This window comes from Lygodium microphyllum, chromosome 5 (genome assembly GCF_053477565.2).
Source record: "Lygodium microphyllum isolate KBCC chromosome 5, Lygodium_microphyllum_v1.1.10, whole genome shotgun sequence".
Classification (NCBI taxonomy): Eukaryota; Viridiplantae; Streptophyta; class Polypodiopsida; order Schizaeales; family Lygodiaceae; genus Lygodium; species Lygodium microphyllum.
The window spans coordinates 120,975,955-121,000,447 of NC_141139.1; the positions used below are offsets into that span (position 1 = coordinate 120,975,955).

At 39.5% G+C, this 24,493-nt stretch overlaps 1 protein-coding gene and 1 long non-coding RNA gene across 5 annotated transcripts; one reads left to right on the forward strand and one right to left on the reverse strand.

Annotated features, from left to right (window-relative positions):
• Positions 1-1,647: 1,647 nt before the first annotated feature.
• On the reverse strand, positions 1,648-23,940 carry LOC148036342 (secoisolariciresinol dehydrogenase-like). The gene is made up of 5 exons (XM_087678921.1): positions 23,717-23,940; positions 17,222-17,393; positions 15,030-15,221; positions 9,618-9,824; positions 1,648-1,746 (listed from the first exon to the last, which is right to left on the reverse strand). Exons 1-5 carry the CDS (start codon positions 23,938-23,940, stop codon positions 1,648-1,650), a joined length of 894 nt encoding a protein of 297 aa, XP_087535047.1.
• Positions 17,031-20,070, forward strand: LOC148036343 (uncharacterized). Of its 4 annotated transcripts, none has more exons than XR_015691015.1 (7): positions 17,031-17,302; positions 18,534-18,582; positions 18,698-18,784; positions 18,886-18,991; positions 19,077-19,164; positions 19,856-19,949; positions 20,041-20,070. It is a non-coding gene; the product is annotated as an uncharacterized LOC148036343 (long non-coding RNA). The 4 variants fall into 4 exon arrangements; XR_015691016.1 differs by lacking the exon at positions 17,031-17,302 and adding an exon at positions 17,350-17,614; XR_015691014.1 differs by lacking the exon at positions 17,031-17,302 and adding an exon at positions 17,350-17,574 and having other exon boundaries at positions 18,698-18,833; positions 18,933-18,991.
• Positions 23,941-24,493: the final 553 nt, after the last annotated feature.

Below are 24,493 nucleotides of genomic sequence, written 5' to 3' on the forward strand. Positions count from 1 at the left end.
CTTCTTGATTGCCTACAACAGGATCAATGCCTGTCAAAGCCCTAAGCCCTTTCATATGGTTAGTGTGCATACGCTAGTGCTAGCACAATTCCCGTCTGCAACAACGGTCTCCACAGGACACGAAGGAGAACCATTGTTAAGATGAGAGACATCATTCCGAGCTTTTTCATTTCCATCTGAGTACTTATCTGAAAGACATGGATTCGAGCTGTTATTTGGACCTGGTTCTTGCAAACCTTCACGATCTGCTTTTTTTTTCAGATGTACCAGTCTCAATTAGTTTTCCCTTCTCCTCTTTTAGCTGAGCGACCAAAAACTCCTTTTTGACAAAAATAACTCTAGTTTCTTTACACCCCATAGGAGATCTATGCACCAACTTTAATTTTGACCTTAAGGACTAACGTAGGGTATCTTTGGAGTCATGAATTTCCCCATTAACAGTCAGCTTTACGATGATCTGCGCACAATCTTCGACTTCAGCCTTGAGGATTGGGTGGCAAAATGCTCCCTCGGTGCTTCACTAGTGCTGTCAATAGCCCCGTTGAAGGATTCCTTTACTCGCTTAAGCAGCTTTTGAGAGACTTCCTTCAACTCTATTTCATTAGATGATCGGCTTCCACAAAGCTTCCTTTGATTCCACAATTCCCTGCACTTTTCTTAGAGATCATCATTGAAATTATCAGCTTGATAATGTCCTTTGGCATCAGTTTTTTCATATTTTTCTAACACACACACATCATGCATCCAAACAGAAACACACACACACACTAGCAGAATATATACATTGGATGTGGGTACTGAAAAGACGAATTATCGTAATGCTTCAATTACACACAATGAATCTCATGCGGAAAAATAACACAAATGCACAACAAAAGAAATGGAGGTGTATACGGCTCGGATGCGCAGCAGCGCGACATCCATCCTCTCTAAACCTGCGCATCCTCCGGATGAGCCAACTATCCAGGATCATTCAAGTCCACAAACAGGTTGAGTCCTTCATCAGTTTCTAGTGCACCTGTTTCTCCATCAGCTTCATCATCCATATTCTCTGCTTCTTCTGTTTGTCTTTCTTCTACCTGCTCTTCTTCTGCCAATGCTTCAAGTGAATATTCTTCATCTTCTCTTCTCTTGAAAATCTTGACCCGTTTTCCAGCAATGGGCACCCTCAATACTGTTCCATCTAATTCAGCCAACTCATAGGTACCATTGTCAAAAACCTGTTTCACCTCATATGGTTCAAACAATCTTTGAACCATTTTTCTCATGCTACTATGCTGATTCTCTAGACTATTGTCGTAGACTAGAACCCAATCTCCTTCTTTTATGGCTCTAGGCCTCAAGCGATGCCTCAAATCAAACCTGTCCTTGTTTCTGAGTCGGGCTGCCTTCAAACGATCAACTGCTAGCTGCACATCTTCTGTCCTTCTCTCTAGTTGACAAATCCGAAGAGCTAGAAGCTCCTCCCTTGATAAATTCTCATGCCATGGAAGAACACTCCACGTGAGAGCACAGATTTCTATAGGCATGATAGGTTTTTGCCCATACATCAACTCTGCAGGCATATATCCAGTAGTCACGCTATGTGTAGAGCGGTCTGCCCACAATGAAAAAGGTAGTAATCTCGGCCAATCTCCAATCCGACCTCTACAAGCTTGTGTGTGCTCTTGAGAGAGGGAGTGTGAGAGTGTGAGGGAGTGAGTGTGTGTGAGAGTGAGGGATCAAGAGGGTGAAGCTCTTCACCATCTCCTCTCCTCTTCTTCTCTTCTCTTCTCTACTCTTCTCTTGCACGCGCAGCTATGGAGGATGGAGCTTGGAGATGGAGGAGGCTTGAGGATGCTTGAGCTAGCATTAAGAATCATGGAGCTACCGGAGTGCAAGAGAGAGGAGGGTACTCGATCGAGCATCAAGGTAAGCTCACTACACTTGTAGGATCGACGGCGCGTCGGCTAGGTGAGAGATAGCCATTAGAGCTTGCTTGGAATGCTTGAAACAATAAGCGGTCCGTGGGTCTTGGCGGTTGAGCGAAAGCTCCCACAGTCACTCATCTTTCTTGTCCGCAGTTACCATGAGATATTTGAATGCATTATTGTATGGTGGACTGATGTGTTGTTTCTTTTTCTGTAGAGTCCGTTCGATGCTCCTTTGCGGCGGGACGAGCTTTCAGGGGACGAGGATGCGTAGCTCGCCCTTGGATCCCTGGAGGTCACACACCTTTATTTTTGAGTCGCCTGATTTATGTAGAAATTTTCTATATATTAGTGATATCCTGTCATGATTGTACCAATCGCTTTTTATGCAATCATGTATTTATTTCATGTATCAATTTTATGATTTCAGTATACATTGTTTTTGTTTGTAAGCGCATTGTACACAGTAGTGCAGAAACTATTTTTAAAAAAAATTCCATGTTACCGTCGCTATTAGCGTCGCAAATTTTACTGCTCGCATTGCTATTAGCATTGTTATGCATGTCGCAAACCGTCGCTATCAGCGTCGGTATTGGCGTCACTATTAGCGTCGCATTTGTGATGCTGATAGCGACGCCAATACCGACACTGATAGCGACGGTTTGCGACGCGTATTGGCGTCGCTATCAGCATCGCCGACGCTGATAGCGACGGTTTGCGACGTGCATAGCGATGCCAATATCAACGCTGATAGCGATGCAAATACCGACTGTTCTATGGCGTCGCCAATAACGATGCTTCTTGCAACGACGGAGGCAAATTTTGTTGTTTGCATTTTCGTCGCTTTAAACGTCGGTATAAGGCCTATATCTTGTAGTGATGCCTAGTCATCTTGGCATTTGTAGCTTGCTGATGTTGCATTTCGCTCTAACTAGACATGGTCTGAACGCAATGTCTTTGTGTTCTCATGGTGTGGCCTTTTTTCCCTTAATGGCTAGATTGGCCCATTGATGTTCTAGGGTCTCTGTTTCTCTCTATTCGGGTATGGGCTTTTGGTTGCTCTTTTGCAAGTGAGAATCCATGCTCATGTAGAGCCATTACTACACTAGGGTCCAATTTGGAGGACCTGTCACGGCGCGCGTTTTCTCTCCAACCTACTTGGGGGAGGTACGGAGGGGGTCACAGCCCCCTTCTACGGGGGTCGGGGGGAGCAGTCCCCCCCTACCCGCAGGGCCGTTACGGTAAACGCCATGCACAATTTAGAGGACCATTTATAGCCAAATCTTGAATATTAACTTTCGACTACTTGCTCTAAGTTTCAGCCCAGTAATGGATCTGTGATGTGCCTTTAGCTCTACGTAGCCTTTGGGATCAATTTTGGGATTTAGATGCGTCAAAATTCGTATTCTAGATACCTGTCTGATTTTGACAGTTTCCTGTCTGATTCTTAGACATCCGATTTTTAGGAGTCAGATTATCAGAATCGAACATCCGATTTGGGTTGGTCCGATCGGCCTAGTGGTCTGATTTTAGTCACGTGCAATTTTTGGAATCGGACGTCCGATTTTGACAGGTGTCCGATTCTAAGTGGTCCGATTCCTTGTGTCCGATTTCTAGGGTCCGTGTCCGATTTTCAAAATCGGAGATCGAGTGTCCGATCCGATAGGCAAAGGTGGTCCAATTCTGAGACTGGTCCGATTCTGGGTGGTCCGATTCTGGGTGGTCTGACTCTGGGTGGTCCGACTCTTGGCTGGTTCGATTCTGGACTGGTCCGATTCTGGACTGGTCTGACTGTGGATGGTCTAACTCTGGGTGGTCCGACTCTGGGTGGTCCGACTCTGGGTAGTCTGACTCTTGGCTGGTTCGATTCTGGACTAGTCCGATTCCGTACTGGTCCGACTCTGGACTGGTCCGACTCTGGGCTAGATTCTGGACAGTCTGATTCTGGGAATCGGATCGGAAAGGTGGTCCGATTTTCGGAGTCGGACGGTCCAACTCCAGAGATAGGGCAATCCTATTCCGGGACTCGGACAAACTGGTCCGGCTGCATGGCCGATGGCCTGCGAGTTGCACACGACACCTCTAGGCTGACGTCTACTTTACCGAATCGCGCCGTGCCGCCTAATTAGATGCAAAGCCATAGAGGGAAACGACTGGCGTACCTGAAAATGGTGTGGTGCTCGAATCGATCAGTACACTGACGATCTCCCCGCAGGTCTCTCTCCCTAGCCCTCAAGCTCACTCTATTTTTAGAGTGCAGGATGTCAAATGTAGCCTTTCCTGGTTTTCTGGGCCTCTTATTGTCCCATCCCAGCCTACTGTGTCCTCAAAGGTTAGTCCCTCATGCTCTTCCAACCAGAAATCCAAATCTGTGTCCCTATTTCCATGTCTCAGCCTGTTATACAGCAACAGAAAACCCGATTGTTTGCTTCTTTTTCTTTGTTTGTTTTTTTTTCTACCCTAAATGCATACAAATCACAAAGCAATCACCTACACTACTCCAACATGCTTTTCCAAATCTAAAAAACCAAAAACCTACTTGCTAAGGAGATCGAATACCTCTTCAAACTCCCTCGCTTTCAACCTATCTACCTCAAGCATCGGTTCGGGGAAAAACCTACTCTAATGCTCGATTCGAAGCACGCAAGCACTCAAGGCTTGAATCCGTTGGTCCCGACAACGGAACCAAAATGTGGGAGCTTTCGCTCAACCGCCAAGACCCTCAAATCGCTTATTGTTTCAAGCATTCCAAGCCGAGCACTAATGGCTACCTCTCACATAGCCGACGCGCCATCCATATCTATGGGTGTAGTGAGCTTACCTCCATGCCGATTGAGTTACCTCCTCTCCCGCGCACTCCGGTAGCTCCACGATCCAAGTGCAAGCTTCAAGCATGCTCCATCCTCAAGCTCCATGCTCTAAGCTCCATTGCCACGAGCAAGACAAGAGAAGAGAAGAGAAGAGAAGAAGAGAGGAGAAGATTGAGAGCTTCTCCTCCCCGGTCCCTCACCCTCACACTCTCACACTCCCTCTCTCAAGCACAAGCTCAAGCAAGCAAGAACAAGAACAAGAAGAAGAAGAAGAGAGCCAATTTTGGCTACACACAAGAATGAGCTTCTCATTCACTTTTCAACTTTATATACAAAACCCTAAATCCCTTTTGGACGGTCATCCCCTTATCCCCTTTTTTACATGGCTGGCCGTGGCCTAGGCCCTTTTTCCCATTGTCCTTTTATCTTCCTAGCTTCCTTTCCACTGCCCATCTACATTTACAAATTGCACGGGTGAGAGCCCGGCGCTCCTTAAATTAAATCATTATGTGCTTGCACTCTTTTACAAAAGTAGTGACCTGCGCTTTTTCCTTGTGCGCCTTTCTCCCTTATTTAGGACTCTTCTCCTTGTGCGTCTTTGTCTTCCGTTTCACTTTGCCTTGGTCCTTTGTCTTCTGCTTTAGCTTTTCCAGATTTTTCACCTTGTTCGTTTGAGGGTTAACATGCACCCTATGAGACTAGGGCATTGAGTATCCATAATTGATATTGGCCATGAGGTGAGGTTTACCAAGAGAGGTGCAAAAATTCTCGATAGTGCTAGTAAAGTTGTTGGCAAAGGAGAAAGAAGAGAACTTGTATGCTAAGTGCTCTTACAACCACCTTTGGTGTGGATACAAGTAGTCTTGGATTTGCAGCATTAAAGGAGATGCATAACAAGATATGGTTGCTCACTTATCTACAATAACTAAATTGAAGAAAGCATGTGAAGCTTGCATGATGGGCAAGCAACAAAGAAAGGCATTTTCACAAGAAAGTAAGAATAGAGCGAAGGCTTCTCTAGAGTTGGTGTAGGAAGATGTGGGTGTACTCCCTTTATGATGAGGCTGAAGCTTTTAGTAAGTTTAAAGAATGGCTAAAACTTGTGGAAAATGAAGGTAAAGTGTAAAGAAATTTAGAATAGATGGGATGGTGAGTTCAACTCAAAGGAGTTTGAAGTCTATTGCAAAAGCAAAGGGATTAAGTGTAAATTAATGATGCATCATACACCAAAGTAGCATGGCATTACTGAATGTCGAAATTGCACCATTGTGGAAATGGCAAGGTACATGCTTAAGAGTAAGGGATTATTTAAGTAGTTTTGGACAAAAGCTATTAATAATACAGTCTACATTCTCAATCGAAGTTACACAAAGGCTCTCAAGGGAAAAACTCCTCATGAAACCTACATTGGCAACAAACCATCTATCTCACACTTTAGAACTTCTTGAGTTATAGTGAGGAAAGAAAAAGTCTTACAAATTGTACGACCAAGAGGTAAAGAAGACATAGGGAGCTATGATGTGGTGTTTAAGGAGTAACCACATACAATGGAGGAGGAGAATACAAGTTCTTCCACTTTATCATCAAGTGAAGAAGTAGTTCACTTTGGACTTGTCCCAAGAGCTGTCTCAAGAGTTGTCTCTACCCTCAAGAAGGAGGAATAATTGTGTTTGAATGATGAGGAGAAAGTTCACCAACTTGTAATCATACCATGGAAAAGCCATTTCCATTGGGTGAAATAGCTTTATGATCGCATGGATTCTATGCCTACAACTATTGAGTCAAAGGTAGATGGACCAAGGAGGTCTAAAAGAACAGAGGAGAAAATGAAGACTTCTACTCACATAGTCAATATGTCCTTGGCAAAGATTATGAGAGAAGTAAAGGAGCCAATAGACTTGAAAGAATTACTTGTCAATCCAGCATGGAAAGCAACTATGCAACCTGAGTCTAACAATATAATGAAGACTTACACGTAGAAGCTAGTGGATCAACTAGAAAAGAGGAAGATTCTGGGCACCAAGTGGGTCCGAAAGGTAAAGTATAAGCCTATTACCACTTAGAAAAGTACAAAGCCAAAATTGTTGGAGAAGCTAGTGGATCGACTAGAAAAGAGGAATATAATGGGCACCAAGTGGGTCTGGAAGGTAAAGTTTAAGGCTAATGACCACTTAGAAAAGTACAAAGCCAAATTTGTTGCATATAAGTATTTTCACAAAAAGTGGCCAGTTTACAAAATGGATATTAAATGAATGTTCTTGAATGGTGACCTCAAGGAGGAGGTATACATGGCTCACAACCACTGGGGTTTAAGGCCCTCCATCCTAAGAACAATGTTTGTAAGTTGAAGAAGCCATTATATGGGCTGCAACAAGCCTGAGAGCATGGTATCAGGGGATAGATAAATTCTTTTTAGGCTTAAATTTCAAAAGATATACCTCAAATGCTAACTTGTATGTTTATAGGGATAGTGAAAATTATGTAGTGATTGTCTTATATATGGATAACTTTCTTATTATAGGTTACTAAAATGATATGATCCATCATACTCAAGAGGCTTTGAGCTCTCAATTTGAAATAATTGACTTTGCTTATTGTAGATAGAGTAGATATATTTACCAAAGCTCTTATAAAGAATATCATTTGAGTTCATCTTTAAAGTTTCACCATTGGACCAAGGATATAGTTTCCTTGTTTGGGTGGACATTGAGGGGGAGTCTTAGATATAAGTGTTCCTATTAACTCCCACACCCGACAACTCGATCCATTGTGCCTTGAGTTGCTACTAGCATAATTACTCTATCTAACCCAAAGGCTAGATTTACAAGAGGTCACCTTTTTGCTATCAAACCGCATGATAGACCTCATCGAGAATACAAGTTAGGACCCAATGTGCAATCTCACCCAACTAATGTCCAAGCTCACACATGGCTTCTTCTCATATGAGGGTCCTTATAACTTACATCACCATGGATCATTGGTGACACTTATAAGGGTGGGGCATTGAGTATAACTAACAATTATGTGTGGGACTTTCTACTATTATTGTGGCCCTTTTACTATGGACTAAGGATGAGGCAATTGATTTATAGGGCTAGACTGATTATTTTGGCCTTTAAAAACTTAGATATGCCTTAGGGTTAGATACATGATTTAGGCCTTAACAAAACTTAGATATGCCTTATGAATTATTGGACAAAAGCAAGTTGTTCAAATTTAAAAAAAAACTAATGAAGGTAGATTAGTAACCAAGGGTATGAAAACACTATTGGGGCAAAAGAGAAAACAAAAAAGGAGGCCAAGTTCATGGAGTGATACAAAGGTACTGAAATGAGGAATCTATAGAGAAATTCTAGCAATGTGTGGGAGAAGTAAGAAGACAAGAAGGTGGTGAAACTGAGTTGTATGAGGAAGGTGAGAGACTATGAATGTTGCAATTTCTCGTGTCAAAGACCTTGAAATCCTCTAAGAGTGTTTACGAAGGTGTAGAGGCCTCTTGTGGATTTAAGATGAAGTCTCCCAAAGGATCAGTGGAGAACTTCTACTTTTAGACTACTCTAGTTGATAGAGAATTGTAGTATAGATTTGTGAGTGATGGATCAAGAGTGTGATTTACTTGGATAAGGACTATGAGAATGAGTATTCTTGTTGCATTCACTAAACAAACTTAGTAACTATTACCAAAATTTGATGGAAAACAAAATGAGTATGAGAGAAATGGACAGGAAAGTGCATAACAAGAAAATATGTATAAGAAGTTGCATGATACTTTATTTTTTAAATTGGCATGATAATAATATATTATTAACTTATCAATTTTTTGAATTTTTATCATCTATCACCTAATAATAGTGACTTACAATACATGCACATGTATAACACTGGTTACCTTGTGTTTGGTGGTCCTTATGTACGGATTTATCTATTATCATTGTAACTATCTACCAAGGTCTGAGGGCAATATTTTTTCTTTTGTACAATCACCTTAATTAAATAGGTGCTAGGATACTATCTCAAAAATGCTACAAGGGAATGGAGACATAATGACACTCATTAGTTGCAATTTTTATTAGCATCCTTATTACTATTGCTATTAATCTTTGCTATATAGTGACACAATGATGTTATAATATGGAAATACGACATGGCCAAAATAGTTATGAAAAAATACCACATATATTTATACACACACACATACGTGTGTGTAAGAGACAGTTTGAGAGAGAGAGAGAGAGAGAGAGAGAGAGGGTAAGGCTGAGAGAATGTGTGAGAGAGTGAGAGAGAGGGAGGGAAGAGAGATAAAGAGAGAAGGTAAGAGAGAAAAAAAAGAGAGAGATGGAGTACGAAAGAGAACTAGAGAGTTAGAGAGACTTAGAGAGTAGGTGAGAGAGAGAGGGGGAAGAAGAGAAAAAGAGAGAGGGGAGGGGATCAAGAGGGAGATGGAGGGAGACAGGAGAGGGTGAGAGAGAGAGAGAAAAAAAACTTAGAAGAGAGAGAGAGAGAGAGAGATTTCTAGAAGTTGATTATTATCTCATGATTTGATATTTAATTGAAATGCATTAATGTTATGTAATTTATGAGTATGATAAAATATGATGATATTACATCATCTATTTTTTTAAATAAATGCAAAATTTCTTGTGTAAACGACTTTAACTTTATATCTCATATTCTTATTTTCATGTCCAAGTTTGGCCTTGTTTTATTCTCGGGGAAGTTACTATATATATATTCTCTACATCACGTGCGTTCAAGACCTATTTATAAATATCTTTATATGTGAGTTTTTCTTGAATAAAACATAACCCTTTTTTATTCAATCTGTACATAACACCTTTATATTACACCCTTCTATATGAAAAAAATGTATCTTCTAGAGGTTGAATGATTTGGAGACACTAAAGGCGCCATCGAGGACCAGGCCACTAACAAGTCGAACATCATCACTTGCAAAGAATAACGCAGGTTTGGCGACCTCCACGGTGTTGAAGCGGCCACCTTGGAAGCCTGCGAGCTGGTCGATGAAGTTGGCTGATGAAATTGGGAAGGGAGTCAGGGATGAATGCGCAGTCGAGCAAGGACGCCTGGAGGCAGTCACAAGGAACTTTCAATCGTTCCCCACATAGGCAATTTGGTGAAATATAGGAAATTCTCCAATATTTCCTATGTAGACAAGTACGTATTCCCCATCTATAACTAGGAAATTGCATTCCCTACATCTTATAATAGGGAATATAGAGCATTCCCTACATTCCTTTGAAAGTCCCTATGTTCCCTACATCTTATAATAGGGAATACAGAGCATTCCCCACATTCCTTTGAAAATCCCTACATAAGGAATTATAAGGATGTGATTCCCTACTTTTATGTAATAGGAAATTAAAGGTACAATGAGGATAAGATAAAGATGATGTTTATTACAATTCTCTATTTCTCAATTCAAGTTGATAATGATGGTTTTGAGAAGGTAAGGACAAAGGTATCACAAGAAACTCTAAACCACTTACTATATAGAAAGTTCACATTATAACTAGGAAGATTACTAACCAAACTAGGAAGAATGTAGAATTTTCTAGTTATAACTAGATAATTTTGCCATCACTAGTCTCTTCTAACTAGTAACATCCTTTTCCTAGATAGTATCTAGAAAATTGAAGCCCTATCTAGTAACATTATCTAGCAAGTTATTGTATAACTAGTAATAATATCAACCTAATTAGAAAATTTTACTTTTTACTAGTCATAACTAGCAAGTACTATCCTCTAACTAGGGAATTATAGATATTCTATCAAGTTAACTTGGAACTCGTGATTTTTCTAGGTATAATTAGTAAATAAATATTCATTGATTAGACATTTACATTTGTATAATACTTCTTACTCACGGCTAAGCTTTTCACATTGACACAAAAGCAAGACCACAATTGTTGAAAGGTAATCACAATAACAAAAAAGAAAATTAAAAGAAAGATGTTTACTACACATGAATAACACAAACTATGTGGCCCCAACAACAGAGTCATTGCATTTAGCAACAATAACACTTACAATGTTGAGCAAAGTACATGCCCACATTGACCAAGCATATATCATGGCCATGACATCCATCTTATTGCAAAGCTCATGATTATATTAGTGAGAAAAAAGCATATTGCACCAATGGATTAAATAGAAACTCCACACACTAACATCATATTCCCTGTCCAAATGAGCAACAAGAGCAAACATTCAAAGTGCATAGCAAGAAAACCACACAATCATATATACCCCATCATGAAAATTAGATAGCCATATTAAAAAGGAAAGCGCATTACCAAGTGCATGACCATATTGATCATGGAAGTGCACATGGAAAAAAATAACCACCAAGGCAAAGCGCGTAGCCATATTGAGAAAAAGCTAAATTGCATTGCCCAAAACATGTGGCTATAGAAAATAAAGCAAACTACATTGCTAGTTGTATGATGAAATATTATCACCTTTCAAACTAGCATTAAACTTATAAACTTCATGTCTTAACACAAAAATATAAGTACCAAGGATTCTAGTGATTGCCAACTATTGTAGCTAGCTCTATGTGGAAGCTTGCAACATGATAGATGGGAAGCTACTTTAAGGTTCACTATGAGGTGACTTGAATAACAAGAAGGCTACACCTAAATAGCCTTACAAGGGTGGAAGTATATTACCTTTACAAAGAACAAGTGCTGCAAAACAAAGAAATCCTCATTGGAGATTCTCATTTTATTAGGGTTTGAAGTTGAGAAATTCCATAGAAAAGTATCGATGGGAGCATATCAAATTCTGACCAATCTCAAAGGTAGGTGAAATAATTCAAACAATGTAGAAACTCTTGCAAATTCTCAATGGAACATTGAAAGTGCATCATAATAAAAGGAAAACACAAGTGGAAAAGAAGAACAAATTAAGATTGGAAAATTTTTGAATTAATCTTTTGAGAAAAAATAAGAGTGCTAAAATAAAGACATGCTTTTTGTGCTAAGAACACAAGGCCAATATTAAAATAGAGTACTATAAAAAGCAAGGAGGGGAGGAAAGCATGTTGGGCTATTCTCTCCTATACATCTTAAACCTTCCATGTTGGGTAAAAAACCATAGGTTTGAATCTCTACAAGAGAGGCTGAACCCCTAGAGGATCTTAATGTACTCTCTGTGAGGTTTTCAATCATGCTATGCATTTGGCAATTCAAAAATTATGATGTGTGCAATCTTGTGTAGCAACTTCTCCTATAGGCACCTATTTGGCTAGTATCATCTTGTGGTCATAACAAACATCAAGTGTAACATCCATGACAAGTCTATTTATGCTATCCTCTAATCCCTCCTAACTTGCTCTAGCCCTTATTCCTATAAGTCAAGCCTTAGAGGTAATTCAAAGCTCCCAAAAATCTTGGAACAACTCAAGAAAATTCATGAGCACTATCATATCCCTTCTCTACCCTTAGAAATAATAGACACATGAATTTTTAGCAAGACCATTCATATATACTTGTGAAGATCATATCCCAACGACTATATTTATGGCCCCAAAAAACATTATTACGAATATTTTAAAATTACTCTATGAAATTATCATTTTGTCTAATTATAAAAAATATTTTGAAATTATTCTCTAAAATTATTATTTTTCATGGAACAATCTGATAAATTTTTTATCATTGTAGTTCAAGCCATTGGCATTTCCATCCCAATATGCCTTAGCATCCTATAAGATGCCAAAATACTCACTAGTGGGTTGGGATCCCATGATCTTTTAGGAGATAGGTGTTTTTGATTACATGAGTGCTTGAGAAGGCAAAAGGCCAAGTGACCCTATTATATAGGATACCTTTAATGCTGAGGGAAGCTTATCATGGCTCTAAGTTAATAAGTTCCCTACTGTGTGTTGTTGATAGAAGTAGTGTAATCACATACACACTTGTAGTCAATCTCAAATAAGACAATGTCAATACACACTTGTAATGGATATGTTTGTACGCATCCAAAATGTACATGTGCTGTAAGATGCATTTGTGCATTTTGATAACTTTTAATTCTTACTCACATAGCACAAATTGTTTACACATCCACAACTAAAATATCATTTTTAACAATATAAATATTTCCTTATCACATTAAAACAAAGAAGAATCTCAATTCAACTCAATGACATAGCTCTAAATCTTGAAATTCCCCTCAAATCCCCCCTGAAGTGTGGGATGTACCTAGCATCCATACAAGCACAAATGGTTATCAAAAGTTATTTGAGCCCCTTACAAACTAAGAGCATATCCATCCATTAGCAAAATAGAAACAATTCAAATTGTAATAGCCTTTTCCTTAAATGAAAGGCATAGAACCTCTTGAGTATGTGGAAACTTGAAGAGGGGAGCTCTCAATAGACAGTCATGGCACATGGTCTATTAACTAGGGTAGCTGTATTAAGTTCATTAAAAAAGAAACATTTCCTACCAACATGTGGCATATACTCCCACATTCATGCATGTAGCATATTTAGGGGGGTGAACAAGGAGTAAGAGATGATAGAACACATAGCACAAACATAAACCAATAAAAGCAAGACAATGGGATGGAGATGGATTATGCTAACATTGTCATTGCTAGCATGAACATGGAAGATCTAGAGAAGAAGATGTGGGGTGACCAAAAATATTTAATGAGAATTAAAAGAGAGACAATAGAATTTGGGGAGCAAGTGCTATGTGCATGAGTGGTATCCTTGTTGCCATGCATTCGGCAAAGCAATGCTAACTATTCTCTATGCAACATGTTCATGTATTTTAAGGGAAGGTCCCCCTTGAGGATGAGTTTTCTAGATTTTTTTGGCTCACCTATGAATCAAAGTGGTGCTCACATTGTTTTGCTTGCCATTAGATTTCTTTTGGGTCTTGCTTTCATCTAAAGCAAAAAGAGATTGGGTTTTGGGTTCACGTGTTTGGCTTAAAGTGAGCCTTGTTTACATGCTTCTATGGCATGTTGATTTTATTCCCGAGGAGGTCTTGCAAATTGAATGTCCAATATGGGAAATTGAATGTCCAATATGGGCTAGTTTTCATGGACTTCCTACTTTGCTAGATGGAGAAGTTAATGTGCTAGTAGAAGTGCTAGGTAGAGCGCTCTATGTTCTTACAATAATATTAACTAGTGGAGCAAGCGGCCTCTCATACTTTGGAATAAGAGGAAGAAGATCCTTGAGATGCTCTAGCTTTTTTATCCTAATGGGATTGAGTTGTTGGTCGATATCAAATTCTCCCTCTTCTTGGATACATGCTTCAAATGCAAAGAAGATGGGTGCTTTGCAAAGGAATGCCCAAAAAGGAATTGATCTAAGAAGAAGCCAAGGAGAAAATACTTGACATAAGGAAGAACTTCAAAAGAAGCAAAAAGGAAAAAACATAGGTTGAGAAGGGTAAATTCAAGGAAATAAACAAGCCTTGGAAGGAGGAACCTAAGGAGCAACCTAATTATTGTCAATTCTTTGAAGTCTAATGGAGGTAAGAAATAAAAACTTTCCCTTTAAAAAATTCTTGCAAATATTTTGTTGACAAGGCTATTTTGCTATTTTGGATTATGGAGGTTCGAACAAAGATATAATGTTAATTAGCTGGCTCACTATGATCTCTTGGAATGTGAGGTGCCTAGGAAGTCCATCCAAGAAGGATGTGTTTAGTACGAGAAAGAAATGGAAGCCTCTCTCTTTCAACTCCTCTTTTTAGCTTGCTCACTATGATCTCTTGGAATGTGAGGTGCCTAGGAAGTCCATCCAAGAAGGATGTGTTTAGTAGGAGAAAGAAATGGAAGCCCCTCTCTTTCAACAGCTCCTTTCTAGATTTAAGGGAAGGATTCAACCTATAGCTAAAGGATGCTTGGAAACAAATCAACAATCCAATGGCTAATCCAATGTAGAACTAGATGAGATCCATAGATACCATCATTGAGATTATCAATATGTATGGCAAAAATCAGGATTGACTTTAAAGAGGGTTGCATGTTAGTAGTTAGCAATGTAGGGAGCATATTATTACGACTCTTGCTAAGTGTTCTAGTAATGGGATGTTTTATCAACTTCTCAAAGAAGTGGAGCATTACATGGAGGATTTGCAAAAACATAAAGGTGAAGTTGCCAAAATTTAGTCTAAGGGAAATGGTATCTTATGGGGTTGGTGCTTCAACCAATTAATTTTATAAATTGATGAAGTAAAAGAAGCAACAAGAGTTCATCACTATGAGACTGGGCCTTGGTCAACTCCGCACGAGCAATGGAAGAGAGTTTGGACTCATCTCTTACTGAGGGCCTGTTAGTCTCCTCCATCACAAGCTTCGCCAAATCATAAGTCTCCAGAATAGCCAATATCATCACCCGCAAGATGCGGTAATTGTCACCATCAAGCTTTTGATTCGATGGAAGAGCCAGTAGGACAGGCACATTTTTGTCTATGATCGCCTGGAACTCCAATTCAGTCTCTGTAGACACGATCACCTGCAATGCTTGCACAAACGTAAAAGCAACCCCCTCTAACTTTGTAAACGTAGCCTACTAGGGATGTTTCCTCTGCTTCTTGAACCTTCTTCAGCCCCGTCGGAGGCGATGAAAAGGTAAAATCTGCAATGTAAGGCCTAAAACACAGCCTTCCTCCCTTTCAAACAACAATAACCTGCAGCAAATTCACCAGCTGGACTCCTTTCTCGCACACCCACACTCGCTCAGCCTTGTTCCGATGCGTAGCCCTCCCGCTCGCCCTTGAATGCTGAAAATGCAGCCTTGTGTCACGCTGAAATCTCCTCTTTAGGTAGGTTCTTCAATTAGTCAGTCCGATTTCACCGCTCTGATACCATGTTAGAGTGCAGCGACATAGAAGCGTAGGACAAAGACTGAGAGAGAGTGAACACAGAGAGAAGAGAGAGAGAGATAAGGAGATAGTGAAACACAAAAAATCTGTAGTGTAGTATGTTGTATAGGAGTGCAGAAATATACATGGGAGCAGAGAAAATATCTGCGTGTGTCTCCACTTTGAGGACCTCAATCTCCGTTAGCTCGTGTGCCGTCAGTCACGGCAGGCTGTCTCTGTTAGATCTCAAGATCAAGATATGTTTAAGTGCTGGACCAATCTGCTATAAATAGCAAAAAATATCACGAAAGGTTGCAGGGCATCGCAATGCTAGAGAACTTTTTGGGCTGTGATGCTGGTTGCAAGTGCTGATAGTGGTGCAAATTAAGATGGCAATGTTGGAGCTGGGCAAAACATCCTCAGGGCAGTGCTGCTGAGGACAAAGGCAACACTTTGGACACGAGTTAGGTGACGATAGGCATAGTAGGGGCATAGACAACCTAAGGTGGTAGGAAGGAGGAGATGATGGTGAGAGTCCTGGTTGAGGTGCATACAAGGATTTTGGCACAATTAATATGGTGATTGCAAAGAAAGAGCAATTGTAAATAAGTGCAAAACCATACAAGAGAGAGTGATAACTAAATATCATCTCTTAGTTCCTCTCCTCTCTATCTCCCTCTTTCTCATCCATGTCGTAATCTTTAGTTGCTGTAGGCAAATGCTCTTCATTATCATCCTCCTTATTAATGAAGAAAGTTGAAATGGATATAAATGACTCTAAGCTTAATCATTTTAAATGATTAAATGTAAAATATTTAACAATTTAAGCTTAACTCATGAACCATTTAAGACATTAAATATTAAATGACTATTTAACATTATGAGTTTTAAAGAAAACACAACATTAAAACATTAAACATTTAACAATAAAACATTAATAATGCTTGAAGAAAATCACAAAAAAAGTGTAAAGAACATGAGAATAATAAGGCTTTAATGCTATGTATAAAAGGCAATGAACATGACGATTAATAAGGCTACGCTTAACAAGCATAACGAACACGACGATTAATAACGCTATGTTTGAAATGAAAACAATATATTATGTTTTGCTAAAAACGTTTTGGTCTTGTTGAAAAACGAAGCGAACCGAAACATTTCCCCAAGGGGAAACGCCATGTGGCAGCTGTTTCCCCAAAGGGGAAACGTTTCAGATAGGGAAACGCGTTTCGGGCCCTCCTCATGTTTTGGCCTTTCGGGTCCTGTAAAGGGGCGTTTTCTGCTTCTATGATGCTGTTGCAGCTTGCAAGTAGTGTGATCACCAGGGTCCATGCCGAAGGCAGAGGGGCTGCAGTAGACGTTCCACTGCTACAACAGTTGACAAGGAGATGAAGGTGGCCAGGGTGGTGGCAAAAAATGGAATCAGGGGGCCTAGCGTGGTTGGACAGAGGTGCGCTGAGGTGAAAGCTCAAGGGTGGGTTTGCAAGGCAGCGAGGTGTGGCATGTGGAAAACACCTTTCTCCAACAAGAATGTAAAAAGTGCCCGTGGGCATAGGTAGCATTCACACTAGAATGATTGGAGGAACATAGTAAGTGTAACATTGGTACAGGAGTTGGGGATGACAGAAACAGCTACGAGGGAGTGTTTTACCAGAGAAGGATCTTGCACGCAGCAGTAGCAGTCTACCAATGCTTGAAACCCTGGAAGCAGGCCTGCAAGAGTTAAACGCAGGTACGTAAAGACCTCCGGCAGGCAGCAACCGCAGCACATCAGTTGGTGATGACAGAGGCTAGGGCTGCAAAATGCAGCAGTAGACAACCTCCTGCAACAGCAAACAGTCCTGAAAATAGCAACATTGATGATGGCATCAGCTTGGAGAGCAGCAGGTCCTCTTTGTGATGGAGTAGATGTGAATCAGGCTGGAACGTCACTGTGCAGGGCTGGATTGCAATTGCAGCAGGAGAGATGGCAATGCTTGCAAGATAGGAGAGAGGGTGATGAAGGTGAAAGCAAAATCTGATGACAAGGATTAAAGTTGGGAACGTCCGTGACTGGCTTTACAAAACATTTTGAGTTTTTTGCTTATGACTTCTGAAGATGTCTTCTCCTCTTAGATAAATCTTTTGGGGCTGTTTTAAGTAGTGAATTCAGGCCAGAAAATTATGATGAGTTAGAGGTTAATTTGGGCTGTGATTTTCCTTGCTCAACAACATTCTCTTTGAAGTTTGGTATCAGCAACATATCACTCAGCATTTAGAGCAAGATTTACACTGATCTTGAGCCTACCCACGTATCCATCAGTTCCTCAATGTATTGTAAAGCCCAAAAAGCTAAGAGGGGCCCTTGCTCCACCCAATAGTCCTTGTGATGTGTGGACTCTCTTTCTTTCGTACTCATAAAGTGTAAGTATGTAAGATGCCACACCTTCTTTTGAGTCTGTAAGGATCCTTGCAAGGTATGTAACATGCTACACCTTCTTTTGAGTCTGAGCTGACAGGTTGGATACAGAAATGTGGACATAACTCCTAATATCTGCACATTTCTTTATGACAAGGACATGGGATGTCCTTTTGAGAACTCCAGTCCGACCTTTAGCAATGGCTTGGATTGTTTTCTAAGAACTTGCAGAGTGGTCATATGAAATGGCCTGAATACCTTTGTAGGAATTGCAGCATTATTTGAGACTTCATACCACAGACCTTTTAGGAACGGATTGTGCATTATAACCTAAATTTCTTGTGTTGAAAGAGCAGACATGATGCATAGGCAAAATCTATCAGTGGTGTACTTCCACAAGAACTGTGGTGTGAACATTGAGGCCTTTCATGTTTTAGAGGACCTTGTTTGTGTGTACTGGTAGTTATTGAGGTAAAACATTGAAGGTTTTCTTCTTTTGCTTCATGGAACTCTAGCTTGTCAATGCATCATGAATTGATAAGATTTTGATGACTCTTTTTGACAGGTACACAAGTTTTGTTGCCCCCATCACTGCGTCCAAGCTATATAGAGATGTATGATATTGTGGATTCTGATTCAGTATTTTTAGTGCTTTGTATTTGCTTATTGTACAAGTTTATGGATATTCTTTTATCTCTTTTTTTTTGTGGGGTGTGGGGGGGTTTGCAGGTCAAATCTTACAATGATCTCACACATTTTGAAACTGCATATGTTGTGAAGCTGCACAGTGTGGCAAGATTGGCTACTCCACAGCCTGTGTGTTTTCGTACTTTCAGCCATGTCATGGAAATGTGTCTCGCTAATGGTGTGTTATAGCTCCATGCTCTCCTGATATTTGACTTGATTGTCACCAACAGGTCTTTACTTTTAATCATCCAAACTTCTCTACACATAATGATAACAGACGCTATAAGAAGCTGGCTTTTGAGTTTGCACCAGACACTGGCTCTGTCCTAGTCCATGGTAAGTGAGCTTGTCAAAAATTCTGAGTTGTGTTTCATCAATTGTTCTGATAATAATGAATCGTTTTGTGGGCATTTTCTAAAAGGCTTTGCTGGATACTTTGACTCGACATTATATAAGGATATTCACTTGGGCATTGAACCTTCAAGTGCAACACCAGACATGTTCAGCTGGTAAAGTCCTGATGCTAAAATGTCTATGCTTTTTGACATATTATTCCATCCAAAATTTCTTTCTTCCACCAAGTAGCTTCACTTCTCTGCTAGTTAAGTTGTATCTTTTGTGCATTACATCGTTGCATATAGAAGATGTTGTCTCGACTAGTAAACAGGCTTTTGGAGTAGGAAAACTTGGATCCAGTGTGGTTTTAAAGTGGCTGGTAGAGGTGGGAGGTATCTTGGTACTGTGCTGTTACCGTTGCTGCCACACTCGCACCTACCCACAGATGCCCACCTACACATGCAGTTATCATGTACACTGTAGTGCACTCTGTGCACACCACATCCTCGCGTGCATTTACACAGGATAATTATCAGAACTGCTATGTTATGGGTTCTCTTTTTTGGTTTTGTCTTTTCACACCAAGTGAACGAACACTTGCAAGTCCTGTAGATGTCATTGATGGTGATTTGTGACAATACACTAGCTATCAATATTCTTAGAATAGTCAAACTAGCCATCGAGTATTCTTGAGCAGCTTCAATGTGGTGAATCTGTGATCAAATGATGCGAAACCAAGATGGGGGAACTTCTATGGCCTCCATAAGACAACTTGCAGTATATGTGAATTGGTGCTTTTCTTTGGGAGGTAAGTTGTTGGTCCAATACACTTGTTTTGATTAAAAATCTTTTTGCACTGTGAAGGTTTGCAATATTTTTCCCACTTCAAAAGCCTATGTATGTCCCAGCTGGGTCCTTGATGGAGGTACATTTTTGGAGGTGTGTTGGCCCAAGCAAGGTAAAAATATTTCGTATAACCTAATCTCGTGTTCTTAATGTTTGGTTTTACCTCCAGTAGTCAATTAAATTGATGTTCTCATTGATTCTAGGTCTGGTATGAATGGTCGGTGACTTCTCCTTGTTGAGAGAGAGAGAGAGTACGAGAGAGATACACAAGACATGCTCCCAAAGAATGATTCATATTGATGTAGAGTTAGTATATATAGGTGAGACCCAAGTCAAGTGAGAGATGATATATATAGTTGTAACATCCCCACTCAAACAAAGGTCTCTGGCTGCGAGTGAAAAAACCCTTGGGGAGAACAAGGGAAAAACCCGAGCCCCTACACATACCTACGATACAAAAATAATTTACTATAAAGTTTTCTTGAATACAATGATACATGCCTCAACCAGTGAAACAAGAACTTGGAACAATACCAAGTGCATGTCTTAATGAGCTAAAGCGAGCTTCACTAAGAGCTTTTGTGAAGATGTCTGCAACCATTTGATCACTAGGACAATGCTCCACCATAATGGAACCTTTCTTGACTTCATGTCGAACATAATGATAATGAATAGCAATATGCTTTGATTTACTATGTTGTATATAGTCTTTGGTAAGACTAATAGCACTTTGGTTATCGCATCGAAGAGGTGTACTAGATGATGAAGGATGTCCCAAATCTGCAAGTAGTTGTCGAAGCCAAACTAGCTCGCGAGCTGCTAATGATGCAGCAACATATTCAGCTTCAGTTGTAGAAACCGCAACACATCGTTGTTTCTTGCTGGACCATATAGATTTCTTCTTCAAGATCTCCATTGAGAAAAGCCGTTTTAACATCCATTTGGTGAATTTCTAGATCAAATAGTGTTGCAAAAGCCAGAATCATACGAAGAGTTGTGGAGCGCACAACGGGAGAAAATGTTTCTTGATAATCTACTCCTGCAATCTGTGAGTAACCTTTTGCAACAAGTCGTGCTTTGAACTTATCAAACGAGCCATCAGCTTTGGTCTTGGTTTTATAAACCCATTTACATTTGATAGGAACACGATTTGGGGGGAGTTCAGTAAGAATCCATGTACCTTTGGAGATTAAAGAATCGTACTCAGCTTGCATAGCTTCTTGCCATTGATCCCTTTGAGATGAATTGATAGCTTCCATATATGATATTGGATCCTCTTGGATAGACATAGCATCATCAAAGACATCATATTCAATAGAATAGAATCCATGCTCTATCTCAATAGGAAGATCGACATAGATCTCCAAATTTTCATCAATCTTCTTTGGAGGTGAAGGAGGTTTATGATCATCAGAATTAGTAGAATCACAAAGCAAGTAAGGAAATGCACTAAGCAAAGACTGTGTATCATCTGAAACATCTGACGACCATGTGCCACCCATAGTCTTCTCATCAAATATAGCATCACGACTAATGATAACCTTTTGAGAAGAAGGATCATAAAATTTGTAACCTTTGGAATGATCTGAATAACCAAGAAAAATAACCTTCAAACCTGGAGGATCCAACTTATGTCGAGTGTCCTTGGGCACATGAATATAAGCAATGCAGCCAAATGTGCGAAAGTGAGAGACTGAAGGTGTCTTCCCTGTCCAAATTGTTATAGGAATTTTACCAGCAGGCGCAGTAGTTGGAAGATGATTTTGAATAAAAACAGCTGTTAGAAGTGCTTCAGTCCAAAACTTTCGAGACAAACCAGAGTGTATAAGCATGCAATGTATAGCATTAAGAATCGTGCGGTTTTTGCGCTCAGCAACACCATTTTGCTGAGGAGAATAAGGAACTGTAAACTCATGATGAATACCTTGATCCTTACAGAAGTCATCAAATAGATTGGATACATATTCACCGCCATTGTCACTGCGAAGCGTCTTTATAGAGAATCCAGTTTGAAGCTCCACACTTATCTTGTATTGTTTAAATATAGGTAAAGCCTCAGACTTATGTCGAAGAAGATAGACATGTGTGTACCATGAGAAATCATCAATGAAAGTTATAAAATATCGATATTGAGACTTTGAGGCAGGAAAAGGACCGCAAATATCGGTATGAACCAAATCCAAGAGAGCACAGGAATGTGATGAAGTAGAAGTGTGGAAAGGCGAACGATGGTGTTTTCCAAGTGCACAATACTCACATATCCCCATACGTGGATGAGATTTAAGATCCATACCTTGCACAAGACCATGACGATGAAGATCAAGAATTTTGGCAAAATCGGAGTGTGCAAATCATTGATGCCATAATTTGCAATCTGCATCTCCAGGGGCAGTAACAACATTTGCAACTGTATCGTTCAATGATAGCTCAAATAGATTACCATGTCGAGGAGCCACTGCTATAGTATGCCCGTCTTTCTCTATACGACATTGATTATGATCAAAGCCAACAAACAAACCAAGATCAACCTGGTTTTGTTTTTAAAGACAAAATTAACTAATAATTCTAATTTGAACAAGTTCATGTATCAAATCATCACTTGTGCAAAGAATTCAATCAAGTATAAACAATGAAACAACTTATCTTCCTTGTTGTTGCTACACATCCATAGCTCTGATACCATGTTGAGAGAGAGAGAGAGTACGAGAGAGATACACAAGACATGCTCCCAAAGAATGATTCATATTGATGTAGAGTTAGTATATATAGGTGAGACCCAAGTCAAGTGAGAGATGATATATATAGTTGTAACACTCCTGATGTTTCACCCGTTCACAACCCAAATGGGCGCTCTTACTGGGTGGGGCTATGATAAAAGTTTGGTTATGTTGGCATGGAATGGGGATGCCAAATACAACAAAGCTGTTGCTTTAAAACACCTGTACCTCAACATTGTTGGTACTGGGCTGTCATGTACAAGAAATGGTTATACTAACTAATGATATTTGATCACTTGAGTATCAATAGGAGTGATACGCATACCATCATATGATGATATCTATCGGCCACCCATGTTGAAATTTAGAGAAGAGGGTAGACAAACATTTATTACTTTGCAACATATTGGAGATTTATGGGATAAAACAATCAAGACACACATGTTGCTTAATTAGTTTTTAGTTCTATGCTCCTTTAAAATTATTTTCATTTTTCTTTTGGTTGCTAGAAGTAGATGTTGATGTCTTAATTTGTTTAATCTATTTTGATCATTAGTTGTATGTTATTGATCCTTATTTAGAAATGATGACATTCTCTTTATAATTTTCTAGTTAAAAATTTATTGTGCAATTTCTTGTTTGATATTAGCATGTCTAAGAGGAAGGGCAGAGTAGATAAAGTGATAAGGAAAAAAGAGAATTTCCACGGAATTCCCTGTTGAAAGTACACGTAAGTAGGGAATGTAAAAAATAGGAAAAATGAGAGATTTCCTAGTGAGAGTACCTAGGGAATCACCTCTAGAAGTTTTTTCCTATATATGAAATATTTCCTATATAGGAATTATTCCCTACATAGAAAATTTTGTATTTTCCTATGTAGGAAATATTTCCTATGTCCTATGTAGGAAATATTTCCTACATAGGAAATGTCTTATGTGATTCCCTGCTTATTCTCACTAGGAAATGTCCCATTTTCCCTAGTTTTTACTTTCCCCACTTATATGTATTTTCAACTAGGGAATTCCATGGGGAATTCTCTTTTTTTCCTATATGGGGATCGATTGAAAGTTCCTTGTGCTCATCCACCATGCGTGCCCCCTCCTCCTCCCGCGTCACATCGCAATGCACATACTGGGTAGCATCACTGACTGAAGAGGCTAACCTTTCTCTCGTCACATCTTGGATGCCTCCAATGATCACCTTGGCACCATGGCTTGCGAACAACTTCACCATGGCTTCTCCTATTCCACTCCCCCCTCCCGTGATGATACATACTTTGTTAGCAAGCCTGTAAGTCCAGCCGAGGCATGAACACTTGGCATATTCATCTTCTTGGAGGTGGATAATCACTTTTGTACGCTCTAACATTCCATATTTGGGTTCCATGTTTAGTGTCTATTAAACACCAAAAACACTTCCACACAGTGAATACATTGAAATGCGTGCATATTTTTAATTAAACATTTTTAAAAGTTAATTTTTAAGTAACTTTTTTGGGCATAGTTTTTTGTATACTTTGAGAGAGAGACACACACACACACACAATTATAGAGAGAGGAAAGATAAAATTTAAGAGAGAGAGAGAAGGAAGAGAGAGGAGAAAGGGGGAGAGAGAGAGAGAGAGAGGTCTCTTCTCCCTCTTTTTAAATCAAAATTCTCTCTCTCTCTCTCTCTCTATTAGATTGACTTTTTAATTTAAACTTCCCTCCTTTTTTTCTTTTTTTAAAATGAAATATTTAACAAATATATTTTTTCCTTTTAATTAAATATTTTTAAAATCCTATTTTTAGTTTAAAAATTTTTACATAGTTTTTCACATACTTTGAGAGAGAGTGAGAGAGAGAGAGAGAGAGAGAGAGAGAGAGGATGGAATAGACAGAGAAAATTATAGAGAGAGGAAATGTGAATTTTAAAAGAGAAAGAAAAAAGGAAAAAAGAG